Raw genomic sequence first — 20184 nt, forward strand, 5'->3', positions numbered from 1 at the left:
ATTTTAGGAAAATAAAAATAAGAAATAAGTGGAAATTTTAACGGTGAGTGTGTTAAATTTTAAGGGACGATAAGAAAATGACTCTCCCCAGACACAACAGAATACCTCTGTATATATGTATATATATGTCATGTAAAAAGCACCCAGTTCATTCTGTAAAGTGGTTGGCATTAGGAAGGGTACCCAGCCATAAAATCTATGCGAAAGGAGACAGTGGAGCTTGGCATAGTCCTCTATACATACATACAGTGGTATATACATATATACAGAGTATATGTGTATATACTTCCCTATGTATATGCAGAAAGACAGATAGATAATGATGTACATATAAAAATACAAAAATAGATGAAGCACAATGACAACATATGAACCATTTAGTAAAGAAATGTGGATTGTGTAACCAGATTACATAGTGTAAATCTAACATGTATGTAAGGGACATGTATATAAAGTAGAGATTAGTGTAATAGTAGTGAACCACAAGTAAAGAGATGAAAATGTATGTGAAGGTAGGATAAAAGGCAGACAAAACACAAGCTCCAGAGTCAGTAAAACCATGTGCAACATCATGTAGTGGATAACCAGAAGAATCATACAATAAACTTCTTTTGGTGATTGTAGATATATGAGTATATATGGGTATGTATTTATGTGTATATGCGTGTATGTGTGTGTGTGTGTGTAGCTATATATTGTATGCCCACATAAAATATGTATAAATAATTATATTTCTGTCATTTATAAATATTTATATGCTAATATATGAATGTGTTCAGATGTTTAAATAGTTTCTTAAATAAAATTCAATGTGCTACTGAAAAAATACTGGGTGATATGGGTAAGTTGTCACTATTTTATATTTTTAATTTTGCGCAGGTGCATTTTTTGTTTTTTATTTTGTCGACTAAGCAGTATAGTAGGATAAGTTGGACAAAGTCTGTGAGAAAAACAGCAGCATGACACAATTCAATCAGCCATAAATTTGGAAACAACATGCTGTACTGCTTGGTATTGGTGCTGGAAGCTCCAATACAAACATTCCAGAGTGTTTGGGTATCAATCTGAGGATAGTGCAATCTGAAAACATGTACCAAGAGTGATAAAAAGCAAACATCCAGTCAACATCATGCTGTTTGGAGTGATCACTAATGATGGCAACGTGAGGCCTCCATTCATATTCCCACATGGCCTCAGACTCAATATGGAGGCCTACATCAAGTGCTGCCCTGAGTGAAGACAGTGGCTACTGGAAGACCCTATGTCTGGCAACAGGACTCTGCACCATGTCACACAAGCAGGAGAACCCAGTCATGGCTGTCAGACAATTTCTGTGACCACATCACCCTTAACATCTGACCACCTAACTTCCTGATTATTATGCATGCAGCGCAGTTGTACGAGAGACCAACAAAACTCCTTGTAACACCAAAAATGAACTGAAGGCAAGTATTATAGCAGCATTTGCCAACTTAAACAAGGAAACCATCCAGAAGAATCGCAGGAGATTCCAAAGTCGTCTGGAGGCCATGGTTGAAACCAACGGGTATTTTATTGAATAAATTTACTCTTTAGTATTTCAAGATATCTTTATGTAATTTTGATAAATATATCTGTTAAAATGAGATGTCAATGTTATGTTCATTTTTGCGTAATTTAAATGATAGTTTATTCACCGCACCCTGTATATATATGGAAGAACAAAGAGAAGTGATCTAAGAGATGGGAATAGTAAACAGATTCACCATTACCATCTCTCGAGCTTGCTGAATCTTCTCAGCAGTGGTGAAGATTGATGGGCGTCCTGCTCCCTCTTCGTGTGTCATGCTTGTCTGGCCTCTTAAAAACTTCTTGATTCACTCATACACACTTTTACAGAGTAGTGCACTGTCCCCATATTGTGCTAAAAGCCTCCAATGAATTTCAACACCTAACACACCTTTAGACCAGAGAAATTAGATCACTGCACTTTGTTTTCTTTTGATGCACATTGATAGTTGAGTGGCCATGCTTAAACTGTAAAGCCAGAAAGAAAATTGGCACGATCAGGTTCACACTTCAATCATGTGACCACACTATTACCAACTATATGCATGCATGTGCAGAAGGCAGTGTGACAATAATAAAGATATGTTATGGTGAAAGTGCAGATAACTTTTGACTTCCCCTCGTATACATACATGCATATATATATATAGGTATATATATAGGTATAGTACAATGCAAAATACCAAACGGAACCTCACCTCTTATCATTCATCTTTCTTCCTCCTTTAACGCCTATGTGATATAATTCTTGGGAGAGAATACATACATTTGCGGCTGAAGATAGCTTTATATTGTCAATTATACACTGATGTAACAACTATAAAGCTTGAAACACGTGTACCGCAGAATCCTTTGTGTTTTTGTTTTTATTTTTGCATTTACAATTTATATATATATATACATGCAAATATACATATATATATACTCATTTGTAGATATTATGCACACACACATTTATATGCAATTAAAACCATATTTGTCTTTCAGGTTACTTAATGACCTCACAAATTCTAGCACAGTAAAGAAGCTCCTAGTACATTCTGTAAAGTTTTGGCTTTAGGATAGGCTTCCAATCATAAAATACATGTCAAACTGGAACTTAGTGCAACCTTCTGGCTTATCAGTTCCTGTTAAATCAGCCAACCCATACCATACAAACATTAAGTGATGATAACGATGATAATGATGATGATGATGATGATTACTAGTTAGACAACTTGCCCTATGACAGCCAGTGTATCTTAGTAGTGCAGCACCATATATTTTGGACTACCAATTAATGTGTTTGGGAGAACATATTTTCTGCCATTCCAATCACTATTCCCTGTAATGAATTACCATGTCGATTGGTCTGAATATACTGCAAATGAGTAAACTGGACTTTGGCAAATTGGTCACAATGAAACTGTTGGAATAAATAGTTTACATGATGCAGTTTATTATCCAAATCAGTTTCTTCATTACCCCAAAAAAGAATATAATTAAGGACCAGTTGGTTTTCTATTGCTTCTTTGGTTTTGTACATAGGGTTGCATTTATTCTAAGCCATTAGGGAGAAAAAAAAGAGCACGAAAACAGTGGAGTCATAGGCCTGATGAGAATTGCTAAATATTTGAAGATTTTGCTGACTGTTCACTTCTCATAGCTTGTTTGCTAACATTCTTCCAGTTTGATGAGATTCCTCATTATTAGCATGTATGAATACAGCAACATCATTGCATGTAGACAAGTTATACCTTTTGGAGTGTTCATCATCTGACCTTTGTTAGCATACAACATTTTCAGGTATTGTGTCAGCATCAATTCGCTCTTGAACAGAGAGGAATGAGTGCAAACATGTTGAAATTGTAGCTGAATGAAGTATGTGGAAAATAACAGCATTGAGATTTTCTCCACTATCTGCTGCTAATCTCTGCATAGCCTGTCAAATTTACACTTCAGAATCATAAAACATCATTTGTAGAGAGATGATGCACCAGTAACAGAGTTCCTTGGGGTTCCGAAAACAATTTTATGAATTCTGTAAGTGGAAATTCCTTAATCAACAATACCATTGTTTGCTTTTATACTGCACAATGACCGTAGCACTTTTGAATCTCTGGATGTTTCTTTTGAACTATTTTGATCCTGATAAATCATTTGTAAACAACTAATGTATTTTATAGACTACAGATATTTACTCTAGGATTGTTTCTCCAGCCCTGTCACTACAGGTGAGAAAACTCAAGCAGTGACAGGATGCACCTATAGTGTGCTAAAGGTTAAACCAAATTTATAGTAAATCTCAAAATTAGGCTAGACCAAGGTTCCTCTAGCATTCTCTCAAGAACATTAGGGTGTTACAATGACAGCCTCTCATGCCCATAAAATCACAGTTATGATATGTTTTGTTGACAACTATTTCCAATATTCAATCCATGCCAAGCTGTCTTGCAACATTCATCATCCTTCTCTTTGATTTTGATAATTGATACTATTTTGAGCTGTTAGTTGCAGTTTTTGCTCTTCAGAAAATTATTGGCATGTTTGACTCAGCTTTCCTAAAGTTTTTAGATTACAGTTCCATTTTTAAAAGAAATTTACCATGATCCACCTCCCCATACTTTATGAATAAGAAAGTCATGGCTCTTTTCTGCCTGAGGTGACTTGACACATGTTTGCTAAAATCAACCATATCTCTATTTCTGCTTTTCATAGTGGGAATATTAATTTCTTCTATAAAATAAGATGCACATGAAACTGTTTAATTTACAAAAATGCTTACAAGACTTTCCTTCAGAGAAAACACCACCCTTGAGACAACTCTATTTTGTTTTGCAAAATGTCTTAAACTACATATGATTTATTCTTTTAAGGAAACTAAATTGTATAGATTTTTTTTTACATTTGTGAAATAAGTGATGTGGAATAAAAGAAAATTACTCATATATATTTAACAAATATAAATATGCAGTTTGTTTCCATAAAAAAAAAAGTAATTAGTTTTGTTCACATGAGAATTCAAATTAAAAAGAATCAGCAATGGCTACTGAGTTTTAAAAAATCAAATTCAAAATCAACACTGTTAATATAAATATATACAAAAAAAATTAGTTTAAAAATGATGAAAAAAATCATCTTTACAAAACAAAATAGAAAAAATCATCTCTCAGCCAAGTTTCTTGTGAAAAAAAATCAAATGTAGTGTTAATAGAAATATTTAAAAGAAAATTATTTTTCCCTCAAGTCAAAAATGCCAAAAATCATCACAGCTCTTGTAATTTCTTTTCTTTTTACAGCAATAATAGTTTCTAATGTAGGTATAAGGCTAACAAGCCTAAGCAGAAGGGCTTAGACAACACTATCAAACCCAGTGGGATGAAAGGTAAAATTAATGTCAGCAGGATTTGAACTCAGAATGCAAAGTGCTTGAACAAATGTTACAATGACTTTTCCATGAATACTCCAACAATTCTGCAACTATTATTTCTCAATTATTAGATAAATTTATTACAAACAGAAAAAAAGAGGCTTAGTGGAAAAGTTGTATTTGTTTATTTTTGTACAATGAATTGAATCTTGGTTTAATGTTTGTCAATATTAGTCTCAAGTCAATTTAATGTGTTTTTAATAATATTTTTTTGTTTTGTTTTAATTCCAGTCCACACTCGAAATGCTGATTTGCACAAATATATTGTAACAAATGGTGGAAGGTTCTCAATCATTAATTCAGACAACATTGGAAATTCTGCACAAACGCCAAGTGAAAAAAAGCCTTCAAGGTTTTTGGAGAAAATTCAAGCCTGAGAGTTGAATCACTTGAGTGTCCTGCATAATTTTACTGAGTTTTTAATGGCAGTTGTTTTAGACACTTTGTTTCTATTGTGAACAATTTAAGAAGCAGCAGTAACAAGAAAATTGCAGATAATCCTTGTTCTAATAATCGTTTTTAAACATAAATCAGAAACACTGGGACACACGCACACACACACACACACACACACAAATAACTAATCTTTCACAAAAAAATATTAACCTTTTTACTCAGCAAAGGATTAAATTCTACATCAGCCACAAAAAATCAAATATATCCCAGATGACAATGCAGAGTTCTACAGAAAACTTAGATTAGCTGAATCAAAAGCAAATTCTATCCTTAAAGAGGAAGAAATATAACTCTTAAAGAATTTTGTGAACATACTTCAAACTTGCCTATAGAAAACTAGAAAACAAAGCAAATAAAATCTAATTTTTGTAGACAACAATGAATTCACCGAACAGATTTTCTATTTGCCAAATATATAATTACTAAGGAAGCCAACAAAGAAGGCTCACTTGTTATTTAGGATATGAAATATCATGTGAATATTGTATTAAATATACTACAAGGCAATACATACAACGAAGAAGCAAAATTTACAAACTTATAAAAATCCTTTAATTATTTGCTATATACATATAGAAATTACTTAACTGATAAAGAACTGGATTACCTTACAAACTTCAAATACAGAACAAGCAATTTCTATGTATTATCTAATATACAAAAGAACAAACTAATAAATGAGACATGTTAATAAGCAAGGACCAATCCACCACCATCGGATTTAAAATTGAAATCCATTGTAGCAGGCTTGTCTTGTGAAACTCATTACTTAAGTCACTTCCTAGACATTCTGCTAAAGCCTTTCCCCAGGCACATAAAGAGCTTTGTACAAGATGATCTCAACATATTCAGCCATCTTCTTTATACATCATCATTGTCATCATTATCATCGTTTAACGTCTGCTTTCCATGCTGGCATGGGTTAGACAGTTTGATATGGAGCTGGCTAGCTGGGAGCTGTCCAAACCCCAGCTGTCTGTTGAGAAATGGTTTCTATGGCTGGATGCCCTCCCTAATACCAACCACTTTACAGAGTGTGCTGGGTACTTTTTATATGCCACTGGCATGGGTGTGTTTATGCAGCACCGGCACAGGTGCATTAATGCAGCACCAGTACAGGTGATTTTTAAGTGGTACCAGAACCTGAAAGGACAAGCCTGTATGTGTGGAAGATAGTGATTTTACTAAGCTTGACATGTCTTGTCAAGTACAAGGAATGAAAAAACTTGTAATGTCAAATTTGTATGCTGTGACCCTATATAGTAACATTCCACATAATTATGGAACCATAACTATAAAATACTGGCTCAACTCATTTTCTTATGAAATATCAGATTGTAAAGACAAAAAATTTATTGTAGATAGCCACCAGTTCATTTTAGAAAACAACTTCATTGTGTTCAACAGCACAGCCTACTGATAAATGTCAGGAGTAGCCATACAAAGTTTCCCGAACATATAATTATCGGATATCATGAATTGAAAATATATGAAAAATCCTTACAAATATTTGAAGATGAATTCTACTACAATTTGAAAGCAAACTGGAAGAGATTTCGAGATGATTGTTTCATTTTATGGAGGGAAACTATTGACAAGCTGAACCAATTTCAAAATCTCTTCAACATAAACTCTCACATTCAGTTCACTACGGAGTTTCTTTTTTGGAATATCAACAATGGTTTCTAACACAGTCACTAGGCCTGAAATTTGAGGGAAGGGCTTAATTGTTTACATCACCCCCCACCCCCCCCCACCATCCCCGACTGGTACATGCTTTATTGCACCTTAAAGGATGAAGAGCAAAATTCAATTTTGCAAAATTTGAACTCAGAATATAAAGGTGGAAGAAACGCTGCTTAGCATTGTGTCTAGCATGCTAACAATTTTGTCAGCTTACCATCTTAATGATGAAAAGGAAGCTGGCAGAATCGTTTGCACACTGGGCGAAATGCTTAGCGGTATTTTGTCTGCCGCTACGTTCTGAGTTCAAATTCCGACGAGGTCAACTTTGCCTTTCATCCTTCCGGGGTCGATTAAATAAGTACCAGTTATGCACTGGGGTCGATGTAATCGACTTAATCCCTTTGTCTATCCTTGTTTGTCCCCTCTATGTTTAGCCCCTTGTGGGCAATAAAGAAATAAATATGAGAAACAAATATATATTTTGAACTCAATGACTCATGACAACATATCCTTTTTACACAAGGTCACCCAAAACATACTCTAAATTACATTCCAATCAACTTTGCAAAACTCATCTGCAAATCTCAGTTGCACTCAAAGAAGAAATGAAAACAAATATTTATCGCAAGAAAATGCTCTATAAACTGATAAACTTTGCATTCTTGAAAACAAAATAAAATTGACATTCAAGAACTTTGAATTTCAAAAAGCAAAATGGAGAGCAGCATTATTCTGCATATTTCAACTTTCAACCCAAAGAACATCGAAATTTTCATCAACATCAGTGTAGATCTACCTATAGTTTTATATGACCAAAAACTGAAAACCATCTTGGAAAAACATTCAATTATAGAATGTAAGAGACAAGTAAAATCACTAAAAAAATATTGACCAATGCAAAACTATATACACTTATATAGTTTTGCAACAGACCAAATTGTGGATTATGCAGCTACTTATTAGAATGCTCCAAATTCAACTTCAAAGGGAGCCTTATTTCCAAAATTAAAAATAATTTTTCTTGTAATTCTGACAATTTGACATATATTATAATTGTCTTAAACACAACATTGGACTTGAAGATGTATACCAATTATAAGAAATGAAAAAGAATGACGGCACATCACCAGCAAATCAGGGAACCATATACAGAGAAAATTCTACTGAGTCAACGAATAGATAGGTTTCACCAAACTATCCAGTCTTCCACTCTGTCAGTCTAACAACTCAACAAAAGAATAGCAATGAAGCAGTAAAGAAATGTATTTCATTAACAAATACAAACTGAAACTTATTGTGTTATGTTTTAATTCTACTACAACAATGACTAAATTCCCACATTCCTGAAAATAGCAAAAAATGAGTCAATACATTTTGGATAAAGTATATTTTCACTTATGTAAACCAGAAATGCGTTATTTTGTGGTTTTATATAAAATTTGAATTAAACGTCATTTTCTCTCTTAAAAAAACCTCTTTATTCTGTATAAGTAAATTATTACTTATAAATATTGAGGCGAGCCAAAAGTTTTGCAATGTTTGCTTATGTGCTAGTTTGCAGTGAGTATATCATGTGACCAAAGTGGTTCAAGACGTGGAAGATAACCACTGAGTCTGGTAGCATCATGGTAGATGGTGCACTGACACATTGTGCATTGCTTCATTCTGTATATGATTTGAAAGATGAACATGTAACATAGTCTAATTTGGGAACTTAGACTTTATAAGTTCGTAGTGGCCTATAACACTGTGGAAGCAACCAAAAGGTGAAGGTGTAGACATTCACAATGCAGTAACCAGATGGTTTAAGAAATTTCACTTGGATTGCAAGAACATCAATGACCAGGAAAAGTAAGGCAGGCCCAAAACTATGGATTCCAAGCCTGTGCTCCAAGCCAGAGAAGCAGATTCAATGAACAGCACTCAGAGAATACCAAGCAAGCTAAGGATCACATGGATGTATACCATTGTGTGATAAAAATACCAAGCATTGTTTAACAGAAAGCAAACTCTTCTGCAAGACTTCAAACCACTCAAACAACCTGGAATAAACTTCAGAAACTTGAGAAAATCAAATTGATGCTACACCCAGTATATGTCCCAGACCTAGCTCTCTCAGATTATTACTTGTTCCAATCTATGAATCACTTACTGTGCTTTGCAACGCTTCATCATCCAAGAGGAGGTCAAAACTTCAGTGAAGACTTTCTTCGCCTTGAAGAACAAGAACCAGTATCAGTGTGAGATCAAAAAATTGGTGGAACGGTGGCTTCAGACGGTGCAACACAATGGTCTCTGTTTTGAATGCTAAGCTGTTTTGTTGTAACTTAATGAATAAAGCAAATAAGTTACCAAAATATTGCAAACATTTTGACTCAACATAATAATAAACAATATATGTCCCTATCAAAAGGACACAGGCAACATAACACACACAAAATAACAGTTACGTCCTTTGTCTTAAGCAACATTTTGAATCAAATTTAATCTCATGTTTCTTATCTTATGTTTCTTCCATTAAATGGGCTAAAATTTCCTGTCAAGAATATACTTTAAACTTTTGAAAAGCTGGTAACTGCGTAAATCAGTTAGTAAAATGCAATTTCTTCTTTTCCTGTAAAGCTTTTTTGGTTAAACTATGCACTGATATTTATATAAAAAAAAATTTCTGATTCTATGAAAACTTTTCATTAAAATGTGATTCTCAAAATTCACTTTGTAAAAAAAGACACTAATATTTTCACAGTAAAACTTCATGTGTAAACATTATTTTGTATCCTTATTGTCATACACACACATACAGACATGAAGAAAACAAGTTTTGCTTTTGAACATAGGAGATAAATATTTCCAGTGTGTGTATGTGTGTGTACTTTTGTTCATGATCATAAACAGATGATTAGTAGCATATTCATTGAATAATAAATGGATTCATAATATTAATAATTTCATATGTATGATCCAGCATGTTGATTGAAGCAAAATGTAACCAGTTATAAAAACATCATGCACAATTAATAAATATTATACTGTTACTTTTATTCCTTTGACCATTTTATTTTATATCCTGCAATAGATGCACTATTCTTATAATTGGTGTATTTCCTAGATTTTCATTATGCATAAACATTTTTTCAATTAAGTGGTTGATTCTTCCTCTCTGTACATCCTGTTTGCCAGAATTCTGCATAGAATGCTGAAGTATTTGCTCAGATTTCCTGAATCCCTTTTGTCTGTTTTTTCCCCCATATATATATATATATATATATATATATATATATATATATATATATATATATATATATATATATATATATATATATATATATAAATAATATATATATATATATATATATAAATAATATATATATATATATATATATAAATAATATATATATATATATATATATATAAATAATATATATATATATATATATAAATAGTATATATATATATATATATAAATAATATATATATATATATATATATAAATAATATATATATATATATATATATATAAATAATATATATATATATATATATATAAATAATATATATATATATATATATATAAATAATATATATATATATATATAAATAATATATATATATATATATATATAAATAATATATATATATATATATAAATAATATATATATATATATATATATAAATAATATATATATATATATATATATAAATAATATATATATATATATATATAAATAATATATATATATATATATATAAATAATATATATATATATATATATAAATAATATATATATATATATATATAAATAATATATATATATATCATCATCATCATCATCATCGTTTAACGTCCGCTTTCCATGCTAGCATGGGTTGGACGATTTGACTGAGGACTGGTGAAACCGGATGGCAACACCAGGCTCCAGTCTGATTTGGCAGAGTTTCTACAGCTGGATGCCCTTCCTAACGCCAACCACTCAGAGAGTGTAGTGGGTGCTTTTACGTGTCACCCGCACGAAAACGGCCACGCTCGAAATGGTGTCTTTTATGTGCCACCCGCACAAGCCAGTCCAGGGGCACTGGCAACGATCTCGCTCGAAAATCCTACAGGAGCCAGTCAGGCGGTACTGGCAACGGCCACGCTCAAAATGGTGCATCTCATGTGCCACCCGCACAAGAACCAGTCCAGGGGCACTGGCAACGATCTTACTTGGCTTGCCGGGTCTTCTCACGCACAGCCCATTTCCAAAGGTCTCGGTCCGTAGTCATCGCCTCGGTGAGGCCCAATGTACGAAGGTCTTGCCTCACCACCTCAGCCCAGGTCTTCCTGGGCCTACCTCTTCCACGGGTTCCCTCAACTGTTAGGGTGTGGCACTTTTTCACGCAGCTATCCTCCTCCATTCTCACCACATGTCCATACCAGCGCAATCGTCTCTCTTGCACGCCACAACTGATGCTTCTAATGTTCAGCTTTTCTCTCAAGATACTTACACTCTGACGGGTATTCACATTGACATTACACATCCAACGGAGCATACTGGCTTCTATATATATATATAAATAATATATATATATATATATATAAATAATATATATATATATATAAATAATATATATATATATATATATATATAAATAATATATATATATATATATATATATAAATAATATATATATATATATATATATATAAATAATATATATATATATATATATATAAATAATATATATATATATATATATAAATAATATATATATATATATATATATATAAATAATATATATATATATATATATATAAATAATATATATATATATATATATATATATAAATAATATATATATATATATATATAAATAATATATATATATATATATATATATAAATAATATATATATATATATATATATATAAATAATATATATATATATATATATATATAAATAATATATATATATATATAAATAATATATATATATATATATATATATATATATATATATATATATATATATATATATATATAAATAATATATAAACATATATGTATGGATATATGCATATATTTATATATTATTTATATCATTATATGACCGAACGCCATGCATCCTTTCTCAAGTAAGTTTTATCTCTCTCTCTCTCTCTCTCTCTCTCTCTCTATATATATATATATATATATATATATATATATATAGAGAGAGAGAGAGACAGAGAGAGAGAGAGAGAAATATGCATGTATATTATGCATGTGTGTGTTTGTGCACACAAGTTTTCACCATCATGGGATATTCAAATTTGAAAGTATACTTTTGCTACCAAATGTAATATCAGGAATTATGGCATACATACAATTGTTATGATTTGATTTTTATGAAATTTATTGGTTCTTATACAAAAAAAAAAATATTATTACCTTAAAATGAAATGAATTTTTCACTTTTGTAATCTTTCCCATAGCTACTCAGTCATTTACTCCCTCACTTCCTCTGCCTCTATGGTTCTTTCTCTCTCACTCTCACTATGTGCTTGTGTGTATTCCTTTACTCATTGCCTGCCAGCAAACTTTGCATGTTCACTCTTCCTGCATTCCTCATATTATCTTTCTCTCTTTTACTCCCTTTCCTTTTCTCTCAATACGATGTAAAGCAAAGCTGGAGAAAGCAAGTAGGCAAGCAACCAAATAACCATACATAGTGGCAACTATTATACAGAGATAGCTGCCCTTAGTGCTTAAAATAAAAATAGATAACAGACTTATTTTACAAGACAATAGTAAGAATACTAACAATGCATTAATCTTAGAAGCAATGGAGAATTCTCTCTAATATTTATTCAGAAGATATAATAGTGTCATTATGAAATTTGATTCATGTTTCTTTATGAGAAATTTTATATAACATTTTATGTTGGAATATTTACATTAAAAGAAAAAAAACTTCTGTTTTAAACATTGTATGTTTAATATCAAATACAATACAGAATAAATATGCAGGAAAATTATTTCATTCAAATACAAAATCTTTTTGAAGTACATATAATTTTGTATAGCTTTTGACATAACATTTTCTAATAAGAGAGGTTTGAAATATTAAAAACAACCTCCAGGGAGTTACAGAAGTGTTTTTTTTTTGTTTTTTGTTTTTTTTTGAAAATACTTTAATTACAATTAGATATTAAGTACAATTCAATATTTTATAAATAATTAGAAGCCATGCAGGTAACAAAGCTTGTTCATTATGAAAAGTGAAATTTGCTTCTAAGGGAAGTTGTTGAGTTGTCAACATTTAACCAGTTGAAAGTCAACCATTTTAAATATTGGAAGAGTATTAAATTAAAACAGTTTGCTAATATTTTTAAAGAGCTCTTATAATTATGCCAGCAATTATAGTTTTTGCCTTGCTGTTATAATGACATTGAGAAATGGAGTAAATATTTGATATTTAGAGCTATTAACAGCTATTTTACAGCAATTTTGTCTCCAAATTATTCCAATGAAAAGGAATATGAGCTACACAATGGATGTTTGCAATTTCTGTTATAAAATGTTATTTTAATGTTTTGATCCATGTTAGAATAGTTGTGAATAATTTGTTTGAAGCAACTTTTTATGTGGCCCCTCTTAATTTATATATTTACATTTTCATGTAGAATTGATCAGAAATATGATCACTGGATGCTTAACATCTTATTCTATCAGACAGAATATCTCTCAAAGATTATAGCGCTTTGGTTCATTGCTCCTTACTAGGATATTCTTCTCAGAACATGACTGGAGCTGAGGTCATTGATGTTATATCCTCATTGGCTCTTAATGCACATGCAGCAACACGATTTATCATTCAGGAGTCTCAGCGATAGTGTCTTGTTTGAAGAAAAACCTGGGAGACTCCAGTATCTGTTGAACTCAGTACAAAATTGATACTTTATTTCATCAATTTCAGAAAGACAAGTAGCAGTTAAATCATAGATTTAGACCAAGAACATAAAAAGATAGAATAAATACCACAGCAGTTTTTGTTTGATGCTCTACTGATTCTGCCAATCAACTGTCTGTTTGTTAACATGTCAATAAACAGTGGATCCACAAGTCATGTGTTTACAATCCTTGTATTTTCAGGAACCTTAAAGATGGCATATTGCCTTATTTTAGTCAATCAACATAGGAAAGATAAGTTTTTACTTGATCACTTAATCTGCCATAAATAAATAGCAGCTAAATCGTACTTTAAAAAAAAATTGGAAAACACATTGGATGATATACTCTAGATACACTAAGCCTTAAAAAAAGGAATGGTGATAATCAGAATACCTTTAATCATACACCTACTCAATCAGTGTTTACCTCAAGTTTAGCATCAAAAATAACAATACATTTGCTACATTAAACAACCTACCAACACCAACAAGAACTGTGCTATTTTAGCAGAAGGTAAGCTTGGAGAAATTTTTCATTTCCTTTTAAATTTCTTAATCTGTAAATATCTTTTCCAATAACTATCTACAGGGGTTGGACAAAATAATGGAAACACCTTAAAATTTCAAACAAATTTATTTTAATATGGGGTAGAACCACCTTTGGCAGTAAGTACAGCTTGAATTCTACGAGATATGGACTTGTACAAAGTCTAAATTGTTTCCAAAGGAATTTTTGTCCATTCTTCAGCTAAAACAGTCTCCAGTTCTTGTAGTGATGATGGTGGGGGATATTGACTCCTTACTTGTTTTTCTAAAATGCACCATAAATGTGCAATAATATTGAGATCTGGGGACTGTGGTGGTCAGATAAGATGTTCAACTTCACTAGAATGTTCCTCGTACCATTCAGTAATAATTTTAGCTATGTGAATTGGTGCATTATCATCCTGAAAGGTTGTGTTTCCCTCCAGAAACAGTTCCACAACCATAGGATGAATTTGATCAGATAAAATGCTTAAAAAGTCTTGACTATTAAATCTGCCATGAAGGGAAACCATTGGGCTGGTGGATTTCCAAGATGTAGCTCCCCAGATCATCACAGATCCTCCTCCATGCTTAACAGTTGGAAGAAGACAGTCTAGATCAAATGCTTCTTTTGGCTGTCATCACACGTATACTTGGCTGGTGGTTGGAAATAAGGTAAAGGAAGACTTTTCCGAGAAAATAACATTCTTCCCCTGCTCTAGGAACCAATTCTGTAGGTTTTTACTCCACTCTAAACCCTTTGCAACGTTTGTTTTTGAAAGTAGTGGTTTTCTGATTGCAGTCCTCCCATGAAATCCAGCTTTGTGTAACTCCTGGAGAACAGATTTTGTGGAAACTGGATTCTTGAGGTGGTCATTAAACTCTACAATAATTTTGGGAGCTGTACTTTTGTAAGAGTCCAATGGTTCCTATCTGAAAGTTTTGATTTTCTGGAGTTTTGTTTTGATGAGGAGGTTTTTCCTTCTTTCTCAAAGGCTGTCATTACTTTCGAGACAATACTTCTTGATACACCAAACATTTCAGCTGTTTTTATTATGCTAGCACCTGCAGCACGAGCACCAACAATTTGACCTCTTTGAAAGTCTAATAGATTTGTCATTTTAATGAATTTTAATTAGCTTTTTCTGATGATATCAGAAAAGAAACAGCAATTTTAGCAAAACATATTAAGCAACACTAATAATAAATCAAAAGACATAAAAATAAACAAGCTTTTGACGATTATATAGATATTTCACAATTATGATACTAAGTGTTTCCATTATTTTGTCCAACCCCTGTATACATTCACATAGTCCAAAGACATGGTAAATAGCAGTAATAAAATACTTCACTGAGGAGATCTAATTAGACTGAAATATCGTCAGAATTATCAGTGTACTCATCAAGCACCGGGCCACTTTTTGCTGCATGTCACTATTTAATTAGTAATAAATTTGGTTTTACAAGTTATCTCATGTCTTTTTTGACAAGCTTTATCATTAACACTAATGATATTTGTTAGCATTAAAGGTATAATTTGAATTGATTAGAACATTTTATATTTAGCTCATTAGTTCAGTATGGCATATGGCAGTTAACTATTCACCCCAACATTGACTAAATATAATAATAAACTAACTAGAAATTTACCCATTTCATCCTTTAACTAATTCTAAATTGACCAGGTAATCCAATGTTCAAATTGAAAGGAATTGACTGAGGTTAGACACAGACTAATACTATTAAATTTTAGAGAATGTCCAAAAATAGTGTCTATCAATCTATTTTTCTATCTGAATTTGCACATGTGCACACACACACACACACACACACTATTATCTTCATTTTTACGTTCACTTTACTATGCCTGTATGAGCTAGATGAGCCCTTTGCAACACAGCATCTCACCATTTATTACCTTTATTTGTGATCTTTATCAAATTCAACATCTTGACATCAGCTTTTATTTCTTGTGCCCATGTCTTTCTTGATAATCTTCCTCTTTCACAGCTTCCTAGTACCTCTTTATTCAAGTTATCCTTCATACACATTAGATGTCAATACCAGCACAGCTTTGTCTTTTGCTCACTACATTTGATTTCTGCTGTATTTACTTTTCTCTCAGCTAATCTATACCATGTTACTCATGTATACATTACACATCCAGCTCCAATTTATCCTCTGCATTCAATGCCCATATCTCCCTACTATGGAACATCATATAAGCAATGTACAATCTATGCATTGTGTAATCATTCAAATTGCTAAAAATAACAGACACATGCCTCTCAAATCTCACCCTACTATCTAAAGAAGTATCAGATAACATAGCCTTTCATAGTCCTCAGGAGACAAGATGGTTGTGGGTTTGTTCGATCAGGAATGACCTGGAATTTAACAACATTACATCACAGTATACCATAATAGACACCAAGTCTCAGAAATACAGAAAGATAGGACAGTCATGAATGGATTGCCTTTGACACTGTGTTTCATATATATTATTATAACATGGGTAGTATGTTTAACTACCTTTGATTTTTTTGGTAATTCCACTGTCATGATTTCTGGCATTGACATGGGCACACAAATTTTCAAAACTTAATGTAATTAACATTGAGCATTTGGGACACAGTAGCAAAATTGTAAAAGTAAGAAAATTGAATTTATTCTTAGACAGCTGCTATGATTTATTTAGACAAAAGTGGGAGTATCTGAGCGTTTGATGCAATTTTCCTCTTGGAAAATAGAAATAACTTCTTCCTGCTATATACATCACTGATAATGGTTCTGTATTTTCCTTTTTGGTTTATTTATAGAAAGGGAATTATTTTAAAACTTATTGCTCTAACAATATCTAAATAATCAACTTTGATAAAACTGTTTAAAAACTGAGCCAGTAAAGGAGCCTAGATGCCTAACCTGCTAGAAATAGTAACCAAAGCTGACACACAATTACCTTAAAATATTACACATTTGATGACATAGACTAGGGTATATTATGCCTTAAAACTAAAAGACATAATGACTGTAATTTTGATCAACGAACAATCAGAGCTAATTTAAGGTCGAACAACACCAGCCTTATCAATGAGAACACGATAAATGGATACACAATTGTAATAACAGTGGTGCTCCAACATGGCTATAGCTCAATGACAGAAACTGTAGTAAAAGAATACACTTTGTGTCTGTGTGAGTAAATGTAAGAAAATTATGTATTTGTTGTTTATATGAGGAATACAATATATTATCCTTAACCAATACCTAGGGATCCTTTACAGAAAACTAAGGGATGAAGGGTTGTAGTAAATTTAGATGAATCAATGTTGTGTATTGCAAGAATATATGAAAGGACAAAAAATTACAAATTATAGGTAGCCTCTTAGACAAGAAACATGACTATTGTTGTCCAGCATCTAAATCTAAAATCATGTCTATATTAATATATATTATGTAAAATTCTATTAAAGTATCAGATGTGTCAAAATATTCCAGTTTACTATAATTTTAGAAAATCAAAATAAATGTTAAAAGATTAAAAAGAAACAGTAACAAGACCAAAAGTTGCCATATTGCACATTAATATTTTAAGTTTGTGCATAATCAGAAACATTCATCATTATATTTCAATTAAAATTGGTTTATATTCACATATTTGCCATTCATGGTCATTCATAAAAACTAAGTTATTCATTCTTGTTCATTAATATTTCATAAATAACTATTTTTATTCATACTCTTACAAATAAATCAAAAATTTTATTTCATGGAAACTATGTTTTTTGAGAAATGTTTTGTACATAAAATTTCACAAGAATATTTTATTAAAATTAATAGTGCTAACCATGTTTTCAAATTTGGCTAATTGGAACGAACATGAAGAAATACATGTACAATCATAACAAAACGATATAATCAAAAACACAAGTAATATTCTATACTAGTAACCAATATTCTCAGAATAATTTTATTACAACTACTACAAAACAATCTAAACTTATCTACTAAATGCTATCGTTCCTTGTCTTTATCACCCATCATCATTCATTGTTCATGTTTCATGCTGGTATGGGTTGGAAAGTTTAACAGGATCCAATGGGTTCAAGAACTGCATTGTGCTTTAATGTCTACTTTGGCATGGTTTCTATGGCTAGATAACTTTCCTAATTCCCCTTTACAGTGTCTACTGGGTACCTTTTATCATGCCACCAGCACTAATGAAGTTACCATCCAGCTGGCATGAATATAAATCCTGAGAGAAGTGGCTTTATGTAGAAGATGAGGGGTTAAATTATGAGAGAAGAGGCCAAATCAGAACAGATTTCTTGCTGTAGAAGAGCTTCATGGTTGTTCTCATTGCACAAGAGGTTGATTGAGATGGAACTGGCAAGAGAATAAAATATTGGCTTTGAGATGTGTGTGTGTGTATTCAGAAGTCAAAACACATATAGTAATAAACAAACAGAAAACAGACACAGAAGGTCACCAACACTTCATCCGTTATTGCCCAGGATGTCAAACACGATTTCATGCCATTATCGATATATATATATATATATCCAGGGTGATTCAGGAGTCTTACTAGGATTAAAATGATATTTAGAATTAAAACCCTGGAGGCTTTTGAACTGCCCTCAATTTAAGGATAGATCTTCCTGTCCAGAATGACTTTTGAGCACTCAAAGATAAAAGCATCTGATAAAAGCTAAATTGAAATAGGACTGATAAAAAGTTGATAAAATTGGTGGAAATTGCATAAAATCAAAAAATTCAATAAAGTTAAATTAGGGTGGCTGACAAACACCTCTTGTGAAGTGGGGTCTCACATTTTGAGTTGTGAGTGATGTTACACTGTTATACTTTCTGTGCTTTTCTATGAACTACAGTTCTAGTTGTAGATCTGCAGCAGAGCTGATAGGTTTGACAAACATGGTGAATTGGTAATATAAAGGCCTTCACTTCAGAGTGGGGTAAGGGTTTTGCTCTTATTTCCATGTTTTTCATTTTCAAAATTGGGAGACCCCTGAAAACACTTGTTTTGCCAGGTTTGATAACTGAATGGCAAATGTTTCAAAGAATAGGAGTCAAAATTGCATTTGCCTCAGATTTTCCTCTATCTTGTCACTGAAGTACAACAGAGCCCTTCCAACATAAGGGGCAGAGCATTTAGAAGATGAACATAAAGAAACATTTCAGGAATTCCAACATCTTTCATAGGAATGACATGCTTACCCACTGCATTTGTGCCGGTAACATGAATTTTTCAATTCCAGTTATCTTTCATCTTTTACTTGTTTCAGTCATTAATCTGTGGACATGTTGGGGCACGACCTTGAAGAATTTTCAGTCGAATTAATCAGCCCCAGTACATTTTTTTTAAAGCCTGCTAGTTATCCTGCTATGTTACAGGAACATAAACACACCAACACTGGTTGTCAAGCAGTGGTGGGGGACAAAGATTCACACACATACACACACAAATACGATGAGCTTCTTTCAATTTCTGCCAACTAAATCCATTCACAAGGCTTTGGTTGCCCTCAGTCTATAGCAGAAGACACTTGGCCAAGGTACCACACAGTGGGACTGAACCCAGAACTTTGTGTTTGGGAAGCAATCTTCTTACCACACAGCCACCCCTGC

At 32.1% G+C, this 20184-nt stretch overlaps 1 protein-coding gene and 1 long non-coding RNA gene across 3 annotated transcripts in view; one reads left to right on the top strand and one right to left on the bottom strand.

Annotated features, from left to right (window-relative positions):
- Positions 1 to 6438, top strand: part of LOC128248586 (uncharacterized) — a 118135-nt gene extending 111697 nt beyond the window's left edge. The window contains exon 2 of the long non-coding RNA XR_008264763.2: positions 5189 to 6438. This is a non-coding gene — a long non-coding RNA (uncharacterized LOC128248586). The remainder of the gene's footprint in view (positions 1 to 5188) is intronic.
- LOC106876367 (atrial natriuretic peptide receptor 3) overlaps positions 1 to 20184 on the bottom strand; it is a 636698-nt gene that overhangs the window by 80406 nt on the left and 536108 nt on the right. Inside the window, exon 3 of one of the 2 annotated variants that reach the window (XM_052970160.2) lies at positions 18808 to 18924. The exons of the other annotated variant lie outside the window; for it this stretch is intronic. Coding sequence (XP_052826120.1) covers positions 18833 to 18924 — 92 coding nt within the window. The 3' untranslated portion in view covers positions 18808 to 18832. Of the gene's footprint in view, positions 1 to 18807; positions 18925 to 20184 lie in introns of those variants that run through there. 2 annotated transcript variants of the gene reach the window in all.

This window comes from Octopus bimaculoides, chromosome 8, assembly GCF_046866305.1.
Source record: "Octopus bimaculoides isolate indiv1 chromosome 8, ASM4686630v1, whole genome shotgun sequence".
NCBI classification, from domain to species: Eukaryota; Metazoa; Mollusca; class Cephalopoda; order Octopoda; family Octopodidae; genus Octopus; species Octopus bimaculoides.